At 37.6% G+C, this 19,762-nt stretch overlaps 1 protein-coding gene across 3 annotated transcripts; it reads left to right on the forward strand.

The window, feature by feature from the left end:
* Positions 1–129: 129 nt before the first annotated feature.
* Positions 130–5,553, forward strand: pi15a (peptidase inhibitor 15a). 3 transcript variants are annotated; one of them, XM_030123949.1, is made up of 6 exons: positions 130–313; positions 497–820; positions 1,663–1,781; positions 3,111–3,243; positions 3,331–3,446; positions 4,031–5,553. In XM_030123949.1, exons 2-6 carry the CDS (start codon positions 545–547, stop codon positions 4,164–4,166), a joined length of 780 nt encoding a protein of 259 aa, XP_029979809.1. In that variant the 5' UTR covers positions 130–313; positions 497–544; the 3' UTR covers positions 4,167–5,553. The 3 variants fall into 3 exon arrangements, with proteins under 3 accessions (XP_029979809.1, XP_029979810.1, XP_029979808.1); XM_030123950.1 differs by having other exon boundaries at positions 130–310; positions 495–820; XM_030123948.1 differs by lacking the exon at positions 130–313 and adding an exon at positions 328–377.
* The last annotated feature ends 14,209 nt before the right edge of the window (positions 5,554–19,762 follow it).

Here is a 19,762-nt window from a genome sequence, read left to right on the forward strand (position 1 = left end):
TTACTGAAACCAAACACGTCTCCAGATGATGCTGTGTTTCAGGTGATAAGGAGGGGCTGTGGGTCTACCTCCGAGGCAGGCGCACTTCCTGTATCGTTCCACTGCATTATATAAACCCACTAAAGGCGGACTTCTCCGGTAGCCCTCACAAAGTTTGCAAAGCGCAAAAACTCCTCACTTGGAGCCCTCCCTCCCTCTCTTTCCCTCTCTCTCTCTCTCTTTCTCTCTCTCTCTCTCCAATCCATTACAGAGGCTGTGGAGGTGATACACAGCCTGGCAGACGCAAAGCAGGGACAAGGTACGCAACTAAAAGGTAAGTGCGCTTCTGTGTGGGAATGACACTGGGGTTTTTGTCCTGCACTTTTCATGCACAAGAGGTTTTAATCTTGTTTTTTTTTTTTTTTTTTTTTTTTTTTTTTACTAGATGCAGACCTTCTGTAGTCTTGTGCGCACAGTGACATTGCTTTAAGTCTTGTCCTGTTGGTTTCTTTTTCAGGTCGGTCCAGGACGCAGGATATTCTGTGAGCAGTTTCTTAAACCAAACATGAAATCTCACTTATTTGCCGTTGATCTAATACTTCTGTGCATATCTGTCGGAGCAAGTGCATTGGCAACGACTATCCCTGCTGTGTCCGCGTCCTTGCCAGCCGCCAATTTCACCAATCTCGGCGCAGCGCACAGCTATGGACCAGACACCACATCTATTTCTAAAACCAGGAGGAAGCGTTATATTAGTCAGAACGACATGCTTGCCATTCTTGATTACCACAACAAAGTGAGAGGGAAAGTGTTTCCACCAGCATCCAATATGGAATACATGGTAAGTGTAAGCTTTTACTCACACTGGAATAATTCATTCCTGTTAACACACTAGTATTTATACATTTACTGACTTTGTATTATTATCATAAGGCTCTTGTCAAACTGCAAGAATCAAGCAAAAATGATTAGCAAGCATTATTATTATTATTATTTTATTTTTTATTTTTTTTGCTGCCAGATGCAATGGAAAATAGTTGATTTTATTAGATGTGTAGGTTTGTAACAAAGTAAGTGACAAATGTACTTGACACCTTCAGCTGTTTACCAGATTGTATTGCAGTAGACCACCAAAGAAGTCACTTCCAGAGAAGGGTCATATTTGGAACCAGTAGTCTAAAGGCAGTGGTCAGTTGCAGGACAGACTGCAACTCCAAAAATTGCTTAAGAATACTTAGTCTCATAAACAGTAGAAAAATGGAGGATACAAACATGACCCTGAGACTTTTTCATGGCTGTGTTTTGGAAACTGAGGCTGATATTTAGGGTTTTATCCAGAAAATTGACTATTTGAGGTCATATGAGCCATATGTGTGAACAGCCTGGATACATATTATTCTCTAAATGAACATGTGATACTAGCCAACCCTCTGTCACCACAGCGAAGGTCTGTTCATGAGTTGTACTGGTTACTAGGAAGCACAACCATCTCTTCTTGTGTAACTAATTTGATGGATGAGCTGATGCTTCTTGCCATGGGAGCACCTGTAACAGTTAAAGAGCCGACTCTTATCTCACATATCGCTGTTGAACAGGTCAAAGATGGAGAGGGTCTTGTGTATATATTTTCCTTCCAGTTATGTAATTGGTTTCCATGTTTCCCTCATGTGTCCGCGTGGTTAGGTGTGGGACGACACCCTGGCGAAGACAGCCGAGGACTGGGCTCATGCCTGCCTGTGGGAGCACGGGCCGTCACACCTCCTTCGGTTCCTGGGTCAAAACCTCTCTGTCAGGACAGGACGGTGAGTGAACCTTGACACCTTCCCTAACATCTGCTGCGCCTCTCAGGGATGACTCTCTCTGTCCGCAGTCATGGTCGTTGCCTTGCAGCCCCCTTCTTCTCTCTTCTGTCTCCTTAAAGTTTTTGCACTGTGCCCCGGTTACAGCTTGTGGAATGCTCCTGTGACCCTCCAAATAAACAAAAGCTGTGTTGCTAGCCGTGACCCATGAGGACAAAGGTGCATCCTTTTAGTGGGTCTTGACTTTCCATTTGGCATCTTCACATGTTTATTGAGGAACATCATGAGACTCAAGGGAATTCAGCTTGTTAACCTTGTGATTGGCAGTTCTTTAAGACAATCTGCCAAAACAAAACTAGTTAATGGAGTTTACTTGGAAGGTGTTAGAAAAGTTCCTCTGCTGGAGTTCAGATATTTGTAACTACAATTCTCTGATATTCTCATATGTCATAAACAGTGAATGACTTGGAGGGTTGAATTTCCCTTTTTAAATGCAGAGATAGCACAGGGATAGTGCTATAATGACCTTTGACCCTCAATTAGAAAAGCAGAAATAAAAAACATACATATTCCATTCCCACATACTCAGATTCAAGGTCATGAGAGGTCAAAGCTACACAAGCATGAATAAAACTCTACATACCATTGAAGTCTCTAAGGCGAGTCAGCATTTTGCAGTGCAGAGCATGTTGTGGTAGCTCACACACAAAAACTGAGCCAGGACAGCGTAAAAAAAAAAAAAGAAAAAGAAAAAAAAGGATATTGACAATTTGACCATTGCTCAAGCATTACAAATGTTTCTGCTTGGCAGAAAACAGTAAAGCTCTAGAGTATATCTTTAAAATGACCTTGCTAACATCCCCACATGTGGTCGGTTTTTCAGTGTGGGGGAAATGCCAGTGGGCTTTGCTCATATTACTTACAATTGTTAGTGTGGTTTTGATGCTGCTGACATTGTGCTGTGTATTCCTGAACCCCAGGTCATTTCATTATAACTGCAAGTAAAGCAGAATTTAAGAATTTATCAGCCTACTGTAAATGTCCTGAATACCATAACAGAAAACTTGACAAACCGTGACAACACAACAGGGTTGAGACAACAATTTAGCAGAAATATTGAACATTTGAAGGATCTGCATATCCTGAAATACCAGTACTTTCCAGATCAATGTCTCAAAAATGTGTGTGGTTACTCACCACTGATTGCTCCCAGAGATGAACTGTTCACTAAATACTTACTTTTTTCCCCCTAAAATGTAATATGAACAAATCAGGCAACTGTAATTTTACATGAAGTATAGCTTACTGAAACTGTCTGTCTTCTGTTCACAGATATCGATCCATTCTTCAGCTGGTGAAGCCATGGTATGATGAAGTCAAAGATTATTCGTTCCCATATCCACGTGACTGTAACCCTCGATGCCCCCTCAGATGCTACGGTCCTATGTGTACCCATTATACACAGGTACACAAACAACATTAACAGCCAAGTGAAGCCTCTGAGATGCCTTCACAATGTTATTGATTAATCCCTCATTTATTTGTTTTGCAGATGGTGTGGGCCACATCAAACAAAGTGGGCTGTGCAGTTCACACTTGCCATAATATGAATGTATGGGGTTCAGTGTGGAAACGAGCAACATATTTAGTTTGCAACTACTCACCAAAGTAAGTATACTCAGTAAACGGACCTGTTAGTGTTTGGCTGGTGTTAGTTCATCACATAGAGTTAATTATATTCTGTGAGGAGGTCTGCTGATCCTGGTGAACCTGTTAACCTGATGACGATAGGATGACGGCAGGCTTAATCCCGCCGCAGCCTACTCTGTTCTGTGCTGAGCTGTGACATGCCACCCATGTGGTTACAAGATTCAAGTAACCCCAATACAAGCCTGTGAACCGGTACCGCGGGAAAAAAAGAAATCTCAAAAAAATTCCAAGGCTCAGATTCTGTTTGGACTTGTGACAGACTTGTGACCTAGGTTTTTTAATCCCATTTGAAACATATCTAAGAGTGTAACTAGCCCAGGATATCCATGACCTATTTAAGTTAGCTATGTGACAATATAACATGCAGTCATTCACGTTCATATTTGTGAGAAAGTTGGGAAATGATCCTGGTTTCTGGTCTACAGAGGTCAACGTCATGACTCATTAAAAACGCAGTCCTTGAGCTTATTTGACATAAAAACTCTTTTACAGTCACCTTCAGGTTTATTCATTCTACCTGTTTGCTTATTTCTTTCTACCAGGGGTAACTGGATCGGAGAGGCTCCCTACAAAGTAGGTGTACCCTGCTCCGCCTGCCCTCCAAGCTATGGGGGCTCCTGCAGCAACAACATGTGCTTCCCCGCTCTCAAGACAAACTACCTGCACTGGTTCAAATAAACACAGGTTTCCTCTTCGCATAAGCTGACAGTCGACAGTACCACAAAGACATTATTTTAATCCCGTACGGATTTGCACAACAGTCTTGGACCACATTATTTTGTATATATGGGCTTATTTAAAGACACAAACATACATTTGAAGGCAGCAGAAGATTTAGCATTGATAACTTGTAAATAAACTGTAAATGAATTTGTTATGTTTTTACCTGAACTTATAACTTCTATGACTATTTTAATTGATGAGATATAATTTATCTGTATTATGGGTCCTTAAACACAGTATTTACTGTATATGGTGCTGCATACACGCGTACATGCGTTTTGGTTTACCATTAACAGTGTGGTTAATTGAGGACATAACACCATCATAGCTGCTCATATTCACTCACTATGGTGCTATGGGCATCACACCTACATGTTGTGTGAGCTGCCTTCGTAGGAATGTTGTGATATAAAGATCAAAGCTTTCGACCTCAGAGGGGAGAAACTGCAATGGCGGTTTCACCTCAGTAGCATCTTTAATAGCTACGCATACAAAATGAATATATTATTAGTCTGTGAGGTCTAAAAAGACCTAATGTAAGGACAGATGACACCTCTCTGTTGTCTAAAGCTTTTGCAGTTTCAACATTTACGCGTCGCTTTTTGCAGTTTCAATCTGCACTGATTAGATTTTGTTTCATCTTCTGGGGCATTTCACAGTTTTCAGTCATATTTCACATGATATTTCTACTGGAGAGAGCACATTCAATAATCTGTTCTATAATCCTATTCATTCTGTGCAGTATATTGTATATTATGCACCAATATATTGATATATTGGGGAACTGTGTTTTGATTACTGATGTAGGTTTTTGAGCATTAGGCACTCAAGTGCACCTTAATTGTTTGTGCTTTTCCAAAATACAAGGAAATTTTCTGTGTTTGTACGTGTAGATAATCATTATAACTTGACTATCCTTAAACGTCAACTATACCATAAGTTATTCATTTTTATATGGGGAAATATTTAATTGATATTAATTTTTTATTGTTTTGTAAAAGGATTGTACATATCTAAATGATTACAAGGTACAATATATGGTTCATTTGCATGTCGACTTTTATTATGTTGAAATTAACTATAATTTAAATGAACTTAATAGATTTCTGTAAACTAAGCACTAGTACAGTATTGGCAGTACTCTTCAACAAGAGAAAGACACAAGCACATATCAGCAGCAAGAAGGTAACAAAAATGTTGTAATTTAGAAGAAAATGATGCTAAATTAACATTTTTCAGCACTGACTGTATTTAAAACAGCACCAACAAACTATTTATGCAATGAACAGCGCTTTTCCTGTTGTGTTTTGTATTTGTAATAAAGTGCTCTATTTTGATTGTGTTTTCTCTTGTATAAGTCCATCTGTGTCTTTACCTCCGGCGCAAACACTATCCATCCATTGTCTGTTCTGTATTGTCTGAAATGTCTGATATTGATTAGAGGTTCTGCTCAAAGTATGAGGGGTTTTTTTTTGTTTTTTTTTTTAGTTTTCTTTTTCAATTAAACACTGCCATTGCAAAGTCTCACATCCTGCACATCAAAGACTGAGAAGGAGAAGAGAAAAACATGCCAGGGCTACAAGTGAATCCTTATAAGAAAAGGTTGACTTTGGCTTGGTCTACCCGAGTCTACACAAATGAACAGAAAACTGATAGGGTTTCAAGGGAACCTCTTTGAGTTTGTCCAGTGAAACCACTGACCTCAGGGAGAGGAAAAGACAGAGTAGAATCAAATACAAGCAGAGATAAGGGAGAAAATTTGTCATCTTGGACACAAAGAAATTGTGTATTTATGCATTCAGCATTGGTGAGAAGAATAATCAAATAAAGAGGAGATGGGTCAACTTACATTAATGTTATACGCAGGATCACAAGACTATCAAAGGGCCAGATCAAGCGAAAGTGAACATCAGTTTCAAAAATTTAAGTTTCACCTATTATTATTATTATTATTATTATTATTATTATTATTATTATTATTATTGTGTGTGTGTGTTAAGAGATATAAAAATATAAAATAGTAATGTAAAAGGAAGCGGGATATATATATTATTAATAATAGTTTATGGCGAGGGGGTGGGATTAAATAAGTTGCACTTCTTCCCACCCCTTTTCGGGCATGTAAATGGAACTGTTGTGCTCTTCTTCTGTCTAAGACTGTCATGATTGTTGATATTTGTACTATTATGTATGTTTTGCTTGTTCGCGTTTATGCTAAATTTAATTGCATGTTCAGAATAAATCACTAAATCAATCATTAGATTTCTCAAATAGGCTCATTTTTTAGCTTCAGAACTCTATTTTATGGGACTGATTACAACATTTCAATATCACTTGTAGAAAAAAAGATATAAAGATATAATCAATATAAAATGAAATCTAAAAAGGACAAGAATATGTAAATGCACTATTAACTTTAATAATAATATTTTTTCTTGCTTGTATAAGTGATATCTTAAGTCTGTGAATCTGTAAGAACTAATTATTCAACAGTACAAGAATATAGAAAGGTTATGTACAATCCAGTTATTTGTAAAATATGCTCAGATATTAGCTGTATATATCACTTCAGTTGTAATATGTATGTTAAATAAAAGTTTATTAGCACATTTGTAATGTTTTAGTTCCAGCATAATCTATTATTATGACATAAAAACTTATCATTTAAATATTTTTATCCAATATTGATCACAGTTATAGTTTAACATCATAGCTAAAGCCCTATGTTTCATTTAGGATCAGTTTCTTATGAGAACAGCATGTTTTGTACGTTTACATAAAGTGAAAAAATAAAATAAGATGTTCGTTTTGAGTCCCTATGTCACACAGCAGTAATTTAAGCATTTTTACCCCAAAATTTTATTTCTGTAAATTGTAACATGTGTCATGTGAAAGTACTCACTGGGACCTAATCATACATGTATTAAACATGTATGCGTGATTTGTCACCGCTTGATCTGACCCCAAACAGAAAAAATAGCCCAAAACAGAAAAAATAGCAAAAAAGAAAAACAAAAAAAGATTTTGTTTGTTAAATCATTAACTGCAAAACATTTATTCCTTCTGGACTTAGATATTTGCTGCACACAACATGAAAAATGGATGTACACGTAATCAGTGCTCACATTTTCATGCAAAACATTTGGATAACATGTTAGCGTCAAACTTTTCCTCGCACCTTATTAAGGAGCTTCATTTACGCAGCCTGAACAGACTAGCACACTGCTTGGAAGCCAACCAGCTGAGAGTTTTCGAAGAACACATTAGTATGCATGGGAAAAATCTCTTTGTCTGAGCAAATGCCGGACCTCGAGCCAAAGAGATGATTGGTGGATGCTTAAAAGGCACATCAGCGAGATGAGAAACAGGATGCACTGATGAGTCAGACAACCTGCTGTCGACATTTACCTGGCTTATCCATCAGTGGCAGAGGCGGAGCGATGGTAAAGGATATGGGCTTGGGTCAGTATGAAAGCAGCTCTGATGGGGCAGGGATAAGAGCAAAAACACCTGAAAATGGAGGGTAAACTTGAAAGGCAACAACATTAAAAGTCCGTGCACTCCTTTTCCTAATAACACACATGAATTACTGACCTGTCAGATAAACTGTTATTGCTAAAACAGTTTTGTCTCCCTCAAGTGTGAAGGCGGTGAAACGTTTATTTGGAAAGTAGACAGAGACTTCAAAGGACCACGGCAGGGTGATAGATTATTAACAGGGAGTTGGTGAGGTTTGGGGAGTCAGCTTCCAAATGTGCAAGCAGCAATCCAACTCCAATAATGTGGAGAAGTATGAGAAAGTGAGTACAATACTGAAAAAATGTGATTAATCTGTCATGAATCGAGCTAGGTTACGGTTTAGAGGTTTGTTGATGTTTGCTCCGCAGCTGCAGAAAAACTCTCCTCTTTCCTCTCCTCTGTCCTCTCCTCCTTACTTGGCCTCCTCCTGCCTTGTAGGGGACATTGGGAGCAGTTTTAATTCACCGTATTTTCCTTCTTCTTCTATCCCTGTTGGATGTAAAACAACTATGTTTGTTTTGCTCCCCTTGCAGTGCAGCATCGGAAATCTACCCTGTGCCCTCTCAGAGCCTCAACGCTGCAGCTCCAAACATCCATTATTTAGACAGAAAGATCTGAATTTATGTCTTTAATTTAGTTTATTAAAACCTGCCAACTGCAAATTCAGTCACAGACATTACTGATATTTGTCTTCCATTCAGGTATAAACTGTTTAGCTTCAGTTGAGTTTAGATGGGCCTGCAGACAGTGTAAGAGCCAGCATCTGGATCTGGTTTTAGTACCTGTGCTCATCGAAGGAGGATGAAATAAATGGGACAGTCAACAGTTTCCCCTTCCTCAACAGCAGAGGTCTTAACCTGCTAAAGCCCTTGATAGATAAACCAACTATTTGGGCAAACACTTACCTAATTTGTAGGCCTGTAACGGTACACAAAATTTTCGGTTCAGTACGTTTTTGGTTTTCAAAGCCATGGTTCGTTTTTTTTTTTTTTTTTCGGTTCAGTACGGGAAGAAAGAAAACCCCTCAAAATGTCTATTAATGCATTTATGAATTTTTTAAAAACATTTTTCCCCAAGTTTTGGAGACAATAGAATATAGAAAAACAGGAATAATATAATTCTGCTGCTACAAACCAAATAGAAAATTAAAAAATTATTAATATTACTAAATGTATTTTAAACATTAGTATTGCACTTTTCCCTGAAAGGTAGTTTTGAACAAACAAGAAAAATCTAATCACAGTTATGTCAGTTCACATTCTGCAGAAAAATAACAAAAAAATTCCACATGAAGTGCAACATTAACAAGAGGACAAACTGGTATTCTGTTTAAACAAACTGAAGAGAAACACTGACAACACAATGAACCAAATTATTTATTTTAGGACAGAGAACAAACTGTTTAGGACACTGTGTGTATTTGTGTGTGCCTGTGTGCACGAGGGATTTTTTTTTTTTTTTTTTTGTCAGAGCTGGGGGGTAGGGGGGGGCACGCAGTTATATACCTGGGGGTGCGGTCCATAACTAACATAATGAACGCTGTTGTGAAACGAAAGTGAAACTTTACATACTTTCAATGTTCTATTTGTTCCTCTGTTATACAGCGTGCATGACAGACAGACAGACAGAGCTAGTGTCAGTGTTTTAGAACTACCGTAGTTCCTAGGGGCCAAACAACGTCCGTCTTATTACCGTCTCTTTCCTCGTTGTTGTCTTTCACCTGAACCTGAATTGATCCAAACTGGACTGTACTGATGGTGGAGGGTCTTCAGTCTCTTCCTTCCAGGTTCACATCATATTTGTTGTTTTTTTAACCTTATATCAGCTGCTATTTCATATTTTGGGTCAATGTGTGTGTCCTTCCATCTGTCCGTGTGAAACTTGCGCGGATTTAAAGTTCCGCATCGAATGACGTCTTTCGTTCCTTTTTCATTTTCTCAACATACTGTGCCGTTTCGATACAGCTGCGTACCGAACCGAACAGGTGTGTTGAAACGGTTCGGTTCGGTACGTGTACCATTACAGGCCTACTAATTTGCATTGTTCTTCATACACTCACAGTCAATGAAAACTTTGAGATCATATTTTTCGACATAATTTTTATTTTGAAACCCTAAACTGGAATTTTTTCATATGAATAATTTATTTAGGATATTGGCATACAGAAACAAAAATCTAAAGTTTCAAGAACAATTTCAAAACAAAAAACTTAACAAAAGAAAATGGCACCTGCCAAACACAAAGTCACAACAGTAGCAGTCCTGGTCGGGAGTTGTCTCTGGCCCTCTATCGTCAGCAGAGCCTGTGGTGTTGTGGTGTTCAACCAGGTTTCTGATTGTGGGTTGGGAACAGCCCAATATACGCCTGGCTATATCACTGGAGCTCAAACCGTGCCTGGAGATGTTGTTCACGTGATAGACGTGGCATGATGCCGTTCACTGGACTAACAATGGTGGCCTTTTTTGGGCCTTTATATAGGCCTTCAAAACCAATCCTCAAATTGTGCAGATACCCACTGAGTATTGCTCAATGTGTATTTGGTCCACTTTTGCAAAGAGACCAACCCATGTGCAATGAACCGTGACAACATGACAACTCATCATTATCTCAACTACCCCAGCACTAAGTCATCAATAAATCCCCAATGAATAATTACAACCCCCCTACAAGTAGAAATATCCATACATTTCTACCTCAAAATTTCCATTGACTGTCAGTGTGCTTTGCTATGTCTTTACTAAACTAAAACCCTCCATATCTCCAACACGTGCATAGGTCTGATAGGAGCCTGTTGACATATGTATTTCCCAGAGACTGATGTCAGCTACTTGAAGCATGTTTTGGGATCTCTTCAAGTGTTGACATGTACATGTTAAAACCCTTTTGCTACCATAAATCTCCCGGGGGGCAGCTGGGGAACCTCTGAGTTAACTGCAGGGCACTCCTTTTGAGCTGGATGCCCTTACTTCAAACAAGGAGTAAAAAATAAAGCTTCTCAGGTATACAAATCATTTGCGGTGTCTCAGGTGCCTATTTTAGGTCTTTATTGTTGTTTATTTAGGATGGTGTCACCATAACATGTGGGGGAATGTGTCATCTTTCCCAGATTTTCATGGCTGAACTTACATGTACTCCTCTTTCTAGCAACATGCAAGAAAGCACGGCTGATGTCTGATGTAATCGGCCACAGTGAAATAAGACACCTTTGGGTTTGACCTGAGTTGCTTATGTTATGGTCACTTTTCTCGTCTAGTGACTTTTCCATGGCAAAGTAAGCTTTTCACATGGTCTAGTAAAATAAAAATAAAGCATATTTGGCATACCTTAGTATATATTTACCATGTTATGACAAAGGACAGAAGTTGGCCTTACGGTATGACATAGAACTGTATAGTCTATATTCACCTCATATGTGACATTAAATGTAATCACACATTGTTGGACCAACATGTCTGACCCTTGAGCTGTGAACCTACACCACAGGGGCAACAAGAATAAATCTACCCCCCAAGACAAACTACACCTCTTGTGCAGTCAAAGATCTGCAGCAGAGGTAGCCTGTGTTGTGTTTACCTTCCATGTCCCGCAGCAATCTGAGTCTTTAACCCTTTCATGCATGAATTATGAAAAAAAAAGTATCTAATTTTTTTTTTTTTAATTACTCAAAGTTAGGCAAAAGTTGAAATACATTTTGAATTTTTAAAAAGAAAAATATGGTTTTATTAAGAAGATATTTAACCTCCTGAGACCCAGGAAAGTACAAGTTTTGGCTTTTTTTTAATTAAATAATTGCCTATATTGGAAACATCATGATGCAATGTTTTTTCAGATGCATTTTTTAAAATTATTTTTATGGAATGGCCTTTGCAGTGGACAGGGTTGTTTGTTTGTTTTGTTTTTTTAAAGCTGTGAAACTCTTGTCCACAAACAGTAAACCCTTTGCTGGGTCTTAGGAGGTTAACTTTAGGAGATCACAGAACAGTCCAAATTCTAAAATCAACATGATCCTTTTTTTCATTGTATTTCTTAGGGTCTATACCAGGGGTCACCAATCCTGGTCCTTGAGGGCTGGTATCCTGCATGTTTTAGATATTTCCCTCTTCCAGCACACCTGACAGGCGTTATCAGGGTTCTGCAGAGCTTGATGATAGGCTTATCATATGAATCAGGTGTGTTGGAAGAGGGATACATCTAAAACATGCAGGAAACTGGCCCTTGAGGACCAGGATTGGTGACCCCTGGTCTATACAGACTGCACGTATGCGGTTTGGAGAATATTGCCTTTATAACCCTTTGGGAAGTGAACTTAAACTATGTGTCCATAAATGTGGACGTCATGCATGAAAGGGTTAAAGGTCTTCATTAACCTCATAGCAGGGCCTAGCAGGGTCCACAGACGAGTGACATCCTGCGGCAAGATGCAGGCCAAAATCAATGTCTGCTCAGAAACATAGCTCTGGGAAGGTGCTGCATAATCAGATGGGCTTCCCTTCTTCAACCCTTTTTTTAGCAGTCGACAAGCTCACTGTGGCTTTGATCCTTATTCTGACTCCAATTACAATCATCCATTTTCTTCCATTATGATTTTTCATGTTTGCTTAAATGTTATCGTTGTACCCAACCATTATGCCATCTACTAAAAGACAGACACATTTGCCAAAACTAAATACTGTTTGTCTGTTTCACAAATTTGTTGATTTTTTTGGTAAAAACCACAAACCCTTCATTAATCACTGTTGGCACCAAGTGTTGGCACATTATATTAAGCCATCACAACTCACACAAAATTGCACAGTTCTCAGTGCGGAAAATGCTAAGAAATTGTTCGCACAGAAATCAGAATCTCAGATAGATAATGGAGCCATGGGTCTGTTTGTTTATTTTGGATCCACAGAGACTTTAAGGAAGTGGAAGAGGAAGAAGAAGAAGAAGAAGAGCTGAGGAGAAAAATAGCTCCTGATGAGATTCATGTAACTCCAGTTGACCATGTTCTTGTCCATGGGACGTCGATGAGGGGATCTGGACAAAGAGTGCAGCCAAATGTGAGCAGCTTCACGATAATCCAGATCTTCAGAGAGGAAAGTATGTGCATAATTTATATTCTGCTTTGTACTATAACTGGGGAGAGCTGGGTTCTGTCTTTTCTAAAATCTGTGGCCTGATCCAGAACAGAGACCTGATGCCGAGACACAATAAATTCTTTGTTTATGAGCTGTTTTTTCTTGCATTGGTTTATATCGGTACATACACTAACATTTATTTTACTCTGGTGTAATTTTTTTTTTTTTTACTATCTTGAATTTCCTGAAATATACAGTATATTCCAGTGTTTTAACCTCTAAACATCACAATATTTTGCACTAATGTCACTTGTGATATTAATGAAAAAATCAGTTTGACCCAAAACCAGAGACTGAATGTTGAGACAGAATAATCTGATTTCTTTGTTCATGTGGAAACTTTTTTTTTTGTTTTTTTAAAGACATGATAAAGACATGGGTCATACTGTATTATATGGTATTTATCAATGTAATACACTCTTTCAGTCCAACTTACTGTTGTAGTTTGTTCTACTTTGGTAGACTGAGGAAATCCAAATTTTTGACTGAAGATTTATGACATAATTTTTAAAGGAGAGTTTGGTTTTGAAGGTTGACACGGTGGTGCAGTGGATAGCGCTGTTGCCTCATAGCAAGGAGGTCCTAGGTTCGATTCTCTGCATGTTGTGTGGGTTCTCTTTGGGTACTCTGGCTTCCTCCCACCATCCAAAGACATGCACTGATAGGTAAATTGGTCAACCTAAAATGCCCATAAGTGTGGATGTGAGAGTGATTGGTTGTTCGTCTCTGCATGTCAGCCCAGGTTATACCCTGCCTTCACCCAGAGGTAGCTGGGTTAAGGTCCACCCCCCACCCTAGTGAGGTTAAAGAAGATGAATGAGTTTGGTTTTGAACTGAACGTTTGAGGAATTGCAATCAAAGAAAAAAATTTACCCAAAACAGACTTAACTACTGAAGTCAGTGTTTTTTAACCTTGGGGTCGGGACCCCACATGGGGTCGCCTGAAATTCAAATGGGGTCACCTGAAATTTCTAGTAATTGATAAAAAAAATAAAAATAAAAAATTCTAATAAAAAATATATGGTGAGTTGAGAGAGACACTCCCAATACATAAAAGACAAACTGTGAAGCTGAAACTGAAGCCCTGTGGTACTGTTTATCTTTCAAATGTTCATTATGGTCAGTTTCAGATGCTGCAGCTTTTTCATAATTCATAGTTTGAGTTATTGTTTGTTCAGTATTAATTGTCAGCCTTATAACTACAAGCTGGACTGACTGTACATATCCTGACCAAGGAAAATAAAATTCTCACTTTGTGCAGTAATCTACACCTGGCTTTTCTGCCTCCGTCCATAATAATATACATTATATAGACTAAATGTCATCTAAAATTAACTTTTATGTGCAACATAGTATAGCAATCTATTACATGATTAAAAACAAATTAATTTTAGCAGAAAAAAAGTCTCCATTTTGAATGTCTGGGGTCACCAGAAATTTTTGATGTCAAAATGGAGTCACGAGCCAAAAAAGGTTGGGAACCACTGGATTAAGTGTAAGCATAAATGCATACACTTACACATTCCCAGTCATTCCATGCTATAAAAAAATGCTGCTATTCATAAAAACTCAGTTGTTATATTCATGACGAGGTCAAAAAAAAAACATTTCAAAATCCCATATTGCAAACCAACCCACATATCAAATCTGGTTGCAAAGAACATACATCATTATTGCATTCCTTGTAAAATGTGAAGATGATATGGTATTAGATGACACTGAACCACATCATATTTAGCTTTATTGTGAAAGTTCTCAGTGTCAGTTTTCATGCACCACAGGCACATCCATCACATTTTCAGCACAAGGAAGCAAAAATGTCTTTGAATAGGTAACCCTGGAAAAGGGTTTCTGGTACAGTTGCTTAATTTGTAGATTTAAGCAGTTTGACATAAAGCAAAGCGCTGTTTTGATAACCACAATCCCCAGCACTGGAGGTACTACATCATCCGTTTACCAAAACTCAACTCCTTTTGTTTGTTTAAGATCTCATGATAAGAGTGAGATGGATATACTTAAGTTTTGGCAAACATTTATGCAGCGTAGTCTTTTGTGGTGGAAAAATGAACATGCTGAAGTATATCAGTTTATCATCATTCGTTCTAACCTGAACTACTGATTGGTTCATGCCACACTGGTTGTATGTTGGAGGACACTGACACCTGGTGGTTGAATGGAGAATCTGCTATTACCAGTTAATTTAAGAATGAAAAAGTCCATTCATTTTATGTCAAATTTTCCTTTTTTAGACTTATGTAACATTAAGAAACAATATCATATGATGATACAAGTCACATTTCATGTTGTTGTAGAACATACACACTGTGGATGTTTTTCCATCTTATACCCAATACTGCAATGAAGTTCAAAGAATGTTGTATAATGCCAGGGGAAAAGCTGCATATTATAGTGAATATTAATTATTTTAAAATGGTTACTGTGAATAATAAATGAATCTATTTATATGGCATGTTTCTGTATATTTTTCCATGTTCCATACAGAGATCGGATGGAACAGATCATGTTAGTAGGCCTATATAATGTGTCACAGTGGAAAATCAAACAGAATTTGCAAATGAGAAAAAGTATTGTTGATTTGCTCTAAACCTCATGATTTATTTAATGTTAGGTATCTTGTTGTATTTGTGTCACAATAGCATGCACAAGAAAAAAAGGGGAGCATAAGTCACCAAACACTGCACTTACTTACATTGTTTTGTTTTTATTGCCACCAGATGCATTGATATCTACTCACCACAAGGGGGTGGAGGCAGACAAACTAAGTCAAACTAACCTGAGGTGGATATCTGAGGCAGCCTTCTGTTGAACACTGCTGATAATGTCACAAAAGCAGTGATGTCGGACGTCTGCCAAATGACCTTGATGCTCTTTACTCCCATTCTCACCCCAATGCCGATCCAATGCTCTGACCTCAATTCAGCTCAACCAGAACCATTAGAGAGCAATGTGCCAGATAATGTGGGCTAACAAAAAGTGTTCTTCGAGACTGTTTGTGCGGTTTGCTGTTGTGTCCAGAGGCTACTGTTGTGTGGATGCGGGGTCTGGCACAGCTGATGCATTCTGCTGGGTTCATGGGGTTTCTCGCAAGACCACATGCTGAATGGGGGATGTACCGAATGGAGCATCTGGACCCGTGGCTCTGTAGTGACTGTGTGGGTGAGATAGAACGTGTAAAGGGGGGGGTGGGAGGGAGAGAAAGACAAGCAGAGCAGTGGAGAAGCAGAGAAGTGAATGTTTATGTGGACACAAACTGACACAAAAAGCGGATAGAGGGAACATGGGAGTATACACATGCCAGACACCAAAATACAAGGGTCAGATAGTGATGTCCAGCACCAGAGATACTGATTAGAAGAGGAACAGTGACAGCACAGCAGCGGGCAGCCATCCAAAACAATGGATAAAGAGGGGAAAAAAAAGAAGGGACGACTGAGAGAAACTGTATGAAAGGCTACTAACACAAGAATCAGAAGCATGAAATCATTTATAGTGCTCTCTCTCCAGTGCAAATAATATATATTTACTGGCAGGCTGTGTAATAAACATTAATCAGAGAATGTCTAGTCTGTTACAGATGGCCTGACCTGAATTACCACACTGTAAATCATAGAAATCCCTGCACAGTTGGTAAATATTTCCTTTATCCACACAACTTCATTTTTATAGTCGAGGTCAAAGACATTGTGTTATGACACACTCACAGTCAGTCTTTGTGCGTTTCAGCTGTAATGTAATATAACTCATTTCATATCCCAAGACCATAAAATATATCGAGTGTTTAAAATAATTACATGTTTTATGTATTGACTCATATATTTTTGTTATGAAGACATGTATACCATTGCACCCATTTGCTGTCATTCCATTGCTGTCTCACCTCTCACACTCTCACTGTCAAGCAGACACACACTCATATGTGTGCGCTCTCTTCCCCTCTGTCACATAACACTACACACAACATCTAAATGTAGTGCAGCATTAATTCTATAGCAGATGAATGACTTTCCTCGGTGCTGCTTGCCTCCTGGGAGTTTTAAGTAAAGCAAGAGTGTTGCTATTTCAGCTGCGGTGTAAGAGGGGGGAGCCTGCTGGGTCTGACCGCAGAGAGAGGGCCGCTGGTGGAGCTGTGGCCGAGGCCCCTGCTACTGACCCAGGAAGCAGACAGTAAACCCTGGGTTTATGGAAGTTCAGAATGTGGTGGGTCCCCAATGTGAGAGCTCTTGTGTCACATTTTCAGAAGTAGGTTAGACAGCAGAGGCACCTTGGAAAAGGAGGATTGTACTGTATATATTTATATAGTGTCAGTACACACTGATCCTGTCAATCTAGTCACTACATTTTCCTAAAATATTAACTATCCTGTCTATATCACTTTTAATTGCAATAGCATGACATTTACCTGTGACTTCCTTATTAAACCTAAAAATATCTTACAAAGTTATCAGAAATATTCACAAATAACCACTGGCCAGGTTGGTTCATTCATTCTATAACAGAGCCTTAAAGAAAAACAAAGAAACATGTTGTTGACATGGAAACAAGGGGATTTACAGAGAAAAGACTGTGCAAAATCACCAGTGACATGTGCTTTTATTATGTTTGTCAGGTAAAATACAAGAAAATGGTGTTTCCGTTTGGAAAGTCTGCACAGGGGGTGACACACTGAGTTTGGCTATTAGCTACTGTTTCCACATGTGCCACAGCTTCCAGTGAAAATGACCAGACTGAGAAAAGATAAAACCTGCCTGTGTCCATAATGGAATTTGCTCAGAATTGGAATGGAAGGGAAACAGTGACGACAAGTTGAGAGTTTGGAATTAACAGAGAGTTGGTTTGTGTTTTAATCCCCCCAAGGAGTCACCTGTGAACAGTTAGACTCGAGAGAATGGGGCCATTTTTGCAGCCAGACCCCCATGGAGGAGGCATGTCTGGTTTAAATTAAGGAAATTTTAAGTATTTTTGACCAAAGTGGGGTACAAGTAAAGAGGGAAACAGTGAAAAACAACCTTTAAGTGCATGTGACTGCTCAGAAGTCATAACCACTAGGCCCACTAATGTAAAAAAGTCATATACAACAGAATATTATGCCCACTAATGTTAAAAAAAACTAATATACAACAGAATATTATGCCCACTAGTTTAAAAAAGTCCTATGCAACAGAATAGTATGCCCACTAATATAAAAAAAAAGTCATATACAACAGAATATTGTGCCCAATAATGTAAAAAAAAAAAAAAAAAGGAAAAATTAAGAAAAAATTAAAATTAAGGAAATTTTTGACCAAAGTGGGGTACAAGTAAAGAGGGAAACAGTCAAAAACAACCTTTAAGTGCATGTGACTGCTCAGAAGTCATAACCACTAGGCCAGTGGTTCCCAACGCTTTTTGGCTCATGACCCTATTTTAACATCCCAAATTTCTGGCGACCTCAGACATTTAAAAATGGAGACTTTTTTTTTTTTTTTTTAATTTTTTGCTAAAATTAATGTTTTTGATCATGTAATAGTTTGCTATACTATGTTACAAATAAACATTAATTTTAGACAACATTTAGTCTATATAATGTATATTATTATGGATGGAGGCAGAAAAGCCAGGTGTAGATTACTGCACAAAGTGAGAATTTTATTTTCCTTGGTCAGGATATGTACAGTCAGTCCAGCTTGGATTTACAAGGCTGACAATTAATACTGAACAAACAATAACCCAAACTATGAATTATGAAAGAGCTACAGAATCTGAAACCGACCACAATGAACATTTGAAAGATAAACAGTACCACAATGCTTTAGTTTCAGCTTCAGACTTTGTCATGTCTTTTATGGATTTGGATTGTCTCTGTCAACTCACCATATATTTTTATTAGTAAGTTTTTATTTGTATTTTTATCAGTTACTAGAAATTTCAGGTGACCCCATCTGAATTTCAGGCGACCCCAGGTGGGGTTCCGGCCCCTAAGGTTGAAAAACACTGCACTAGGCCCACTAATGTAAAAAAAATAAATTAATTAATTAATTAAAACAAGTAATATACAACAGAATATTATGTCCACTAATGTAGAAAAATGTCATATAAAACAGAATATCATGTCCACTAATTTAAAAAAAAAAAGTCATATACAATAGAATATGCCCACGTATGTAAAAAAGTCATATAAAACAGAATATTATGCCCACTAATGTAAAAAGGTCATATACAAAAGAATATTATGCCTACAAATGTAAAAAAAAAAGAAAAAAAAGAAATATACAACAGAATATTATGTCCACTAATGTAAAAAAAAAAAAAAAAAAAAGTCATATAAAACAGAATATTATGTCCACTAATATAAAAAAAAGTCATATACAATAGAATAGTATACCCACTAATGTAAAAAAATGTCACATAAAACAGAATATTATGTTCACTAATGTAAAAAAAAAAAAGTCATATACAATAGAATAGTATACCCACTAATGTAAAACAGTCATATACAACAGAATACTATGCCCACTAATGTAAAAAAAAAAAAAAAAAAAAAAGTCATATACAATAGAATATTATGCCCACTAATGTAAAAAAAAAAAAAAAAAAAAAAAAAGTAATATACAATAGAATATTATGCCCACTAATGTAAAAAAAAAAAAGTCATATACAACAGAATATTATGTCCACTAATGTAAAAAAGTCAAATACAACAGAATATTATGTCCATTAATGTAAAAAAAAAATTAATATACAATAGAATATTATGCCCACTAATGTAAAAAAAAAAAGTCATATACAACAGAATATTATGTCCACTAATGTAAAAAAAAAAAAAAAAAAAGGAAAAAAAAAAGTCATATACAATGGAATATTATGTCCACTAATGTAAAAAAAAAAAAAAAAAAAAAAAAAAACCTCATATAC

This window comes from Sphaeramia orbicularis, chromosome 20 (assembly GCF_902148855.1).
Source record: "Sphaeramia orbicularis chromosome 20, fSphaOr1.1, whole genome shotgun sequence".
Taxonomy (NCBI): Eukaryota; Metazoa; Chordata; class Actinopteri; order Kurtiformes; family Apogonidae; genus Sphaeramia; species Sphaeramia orbicularis.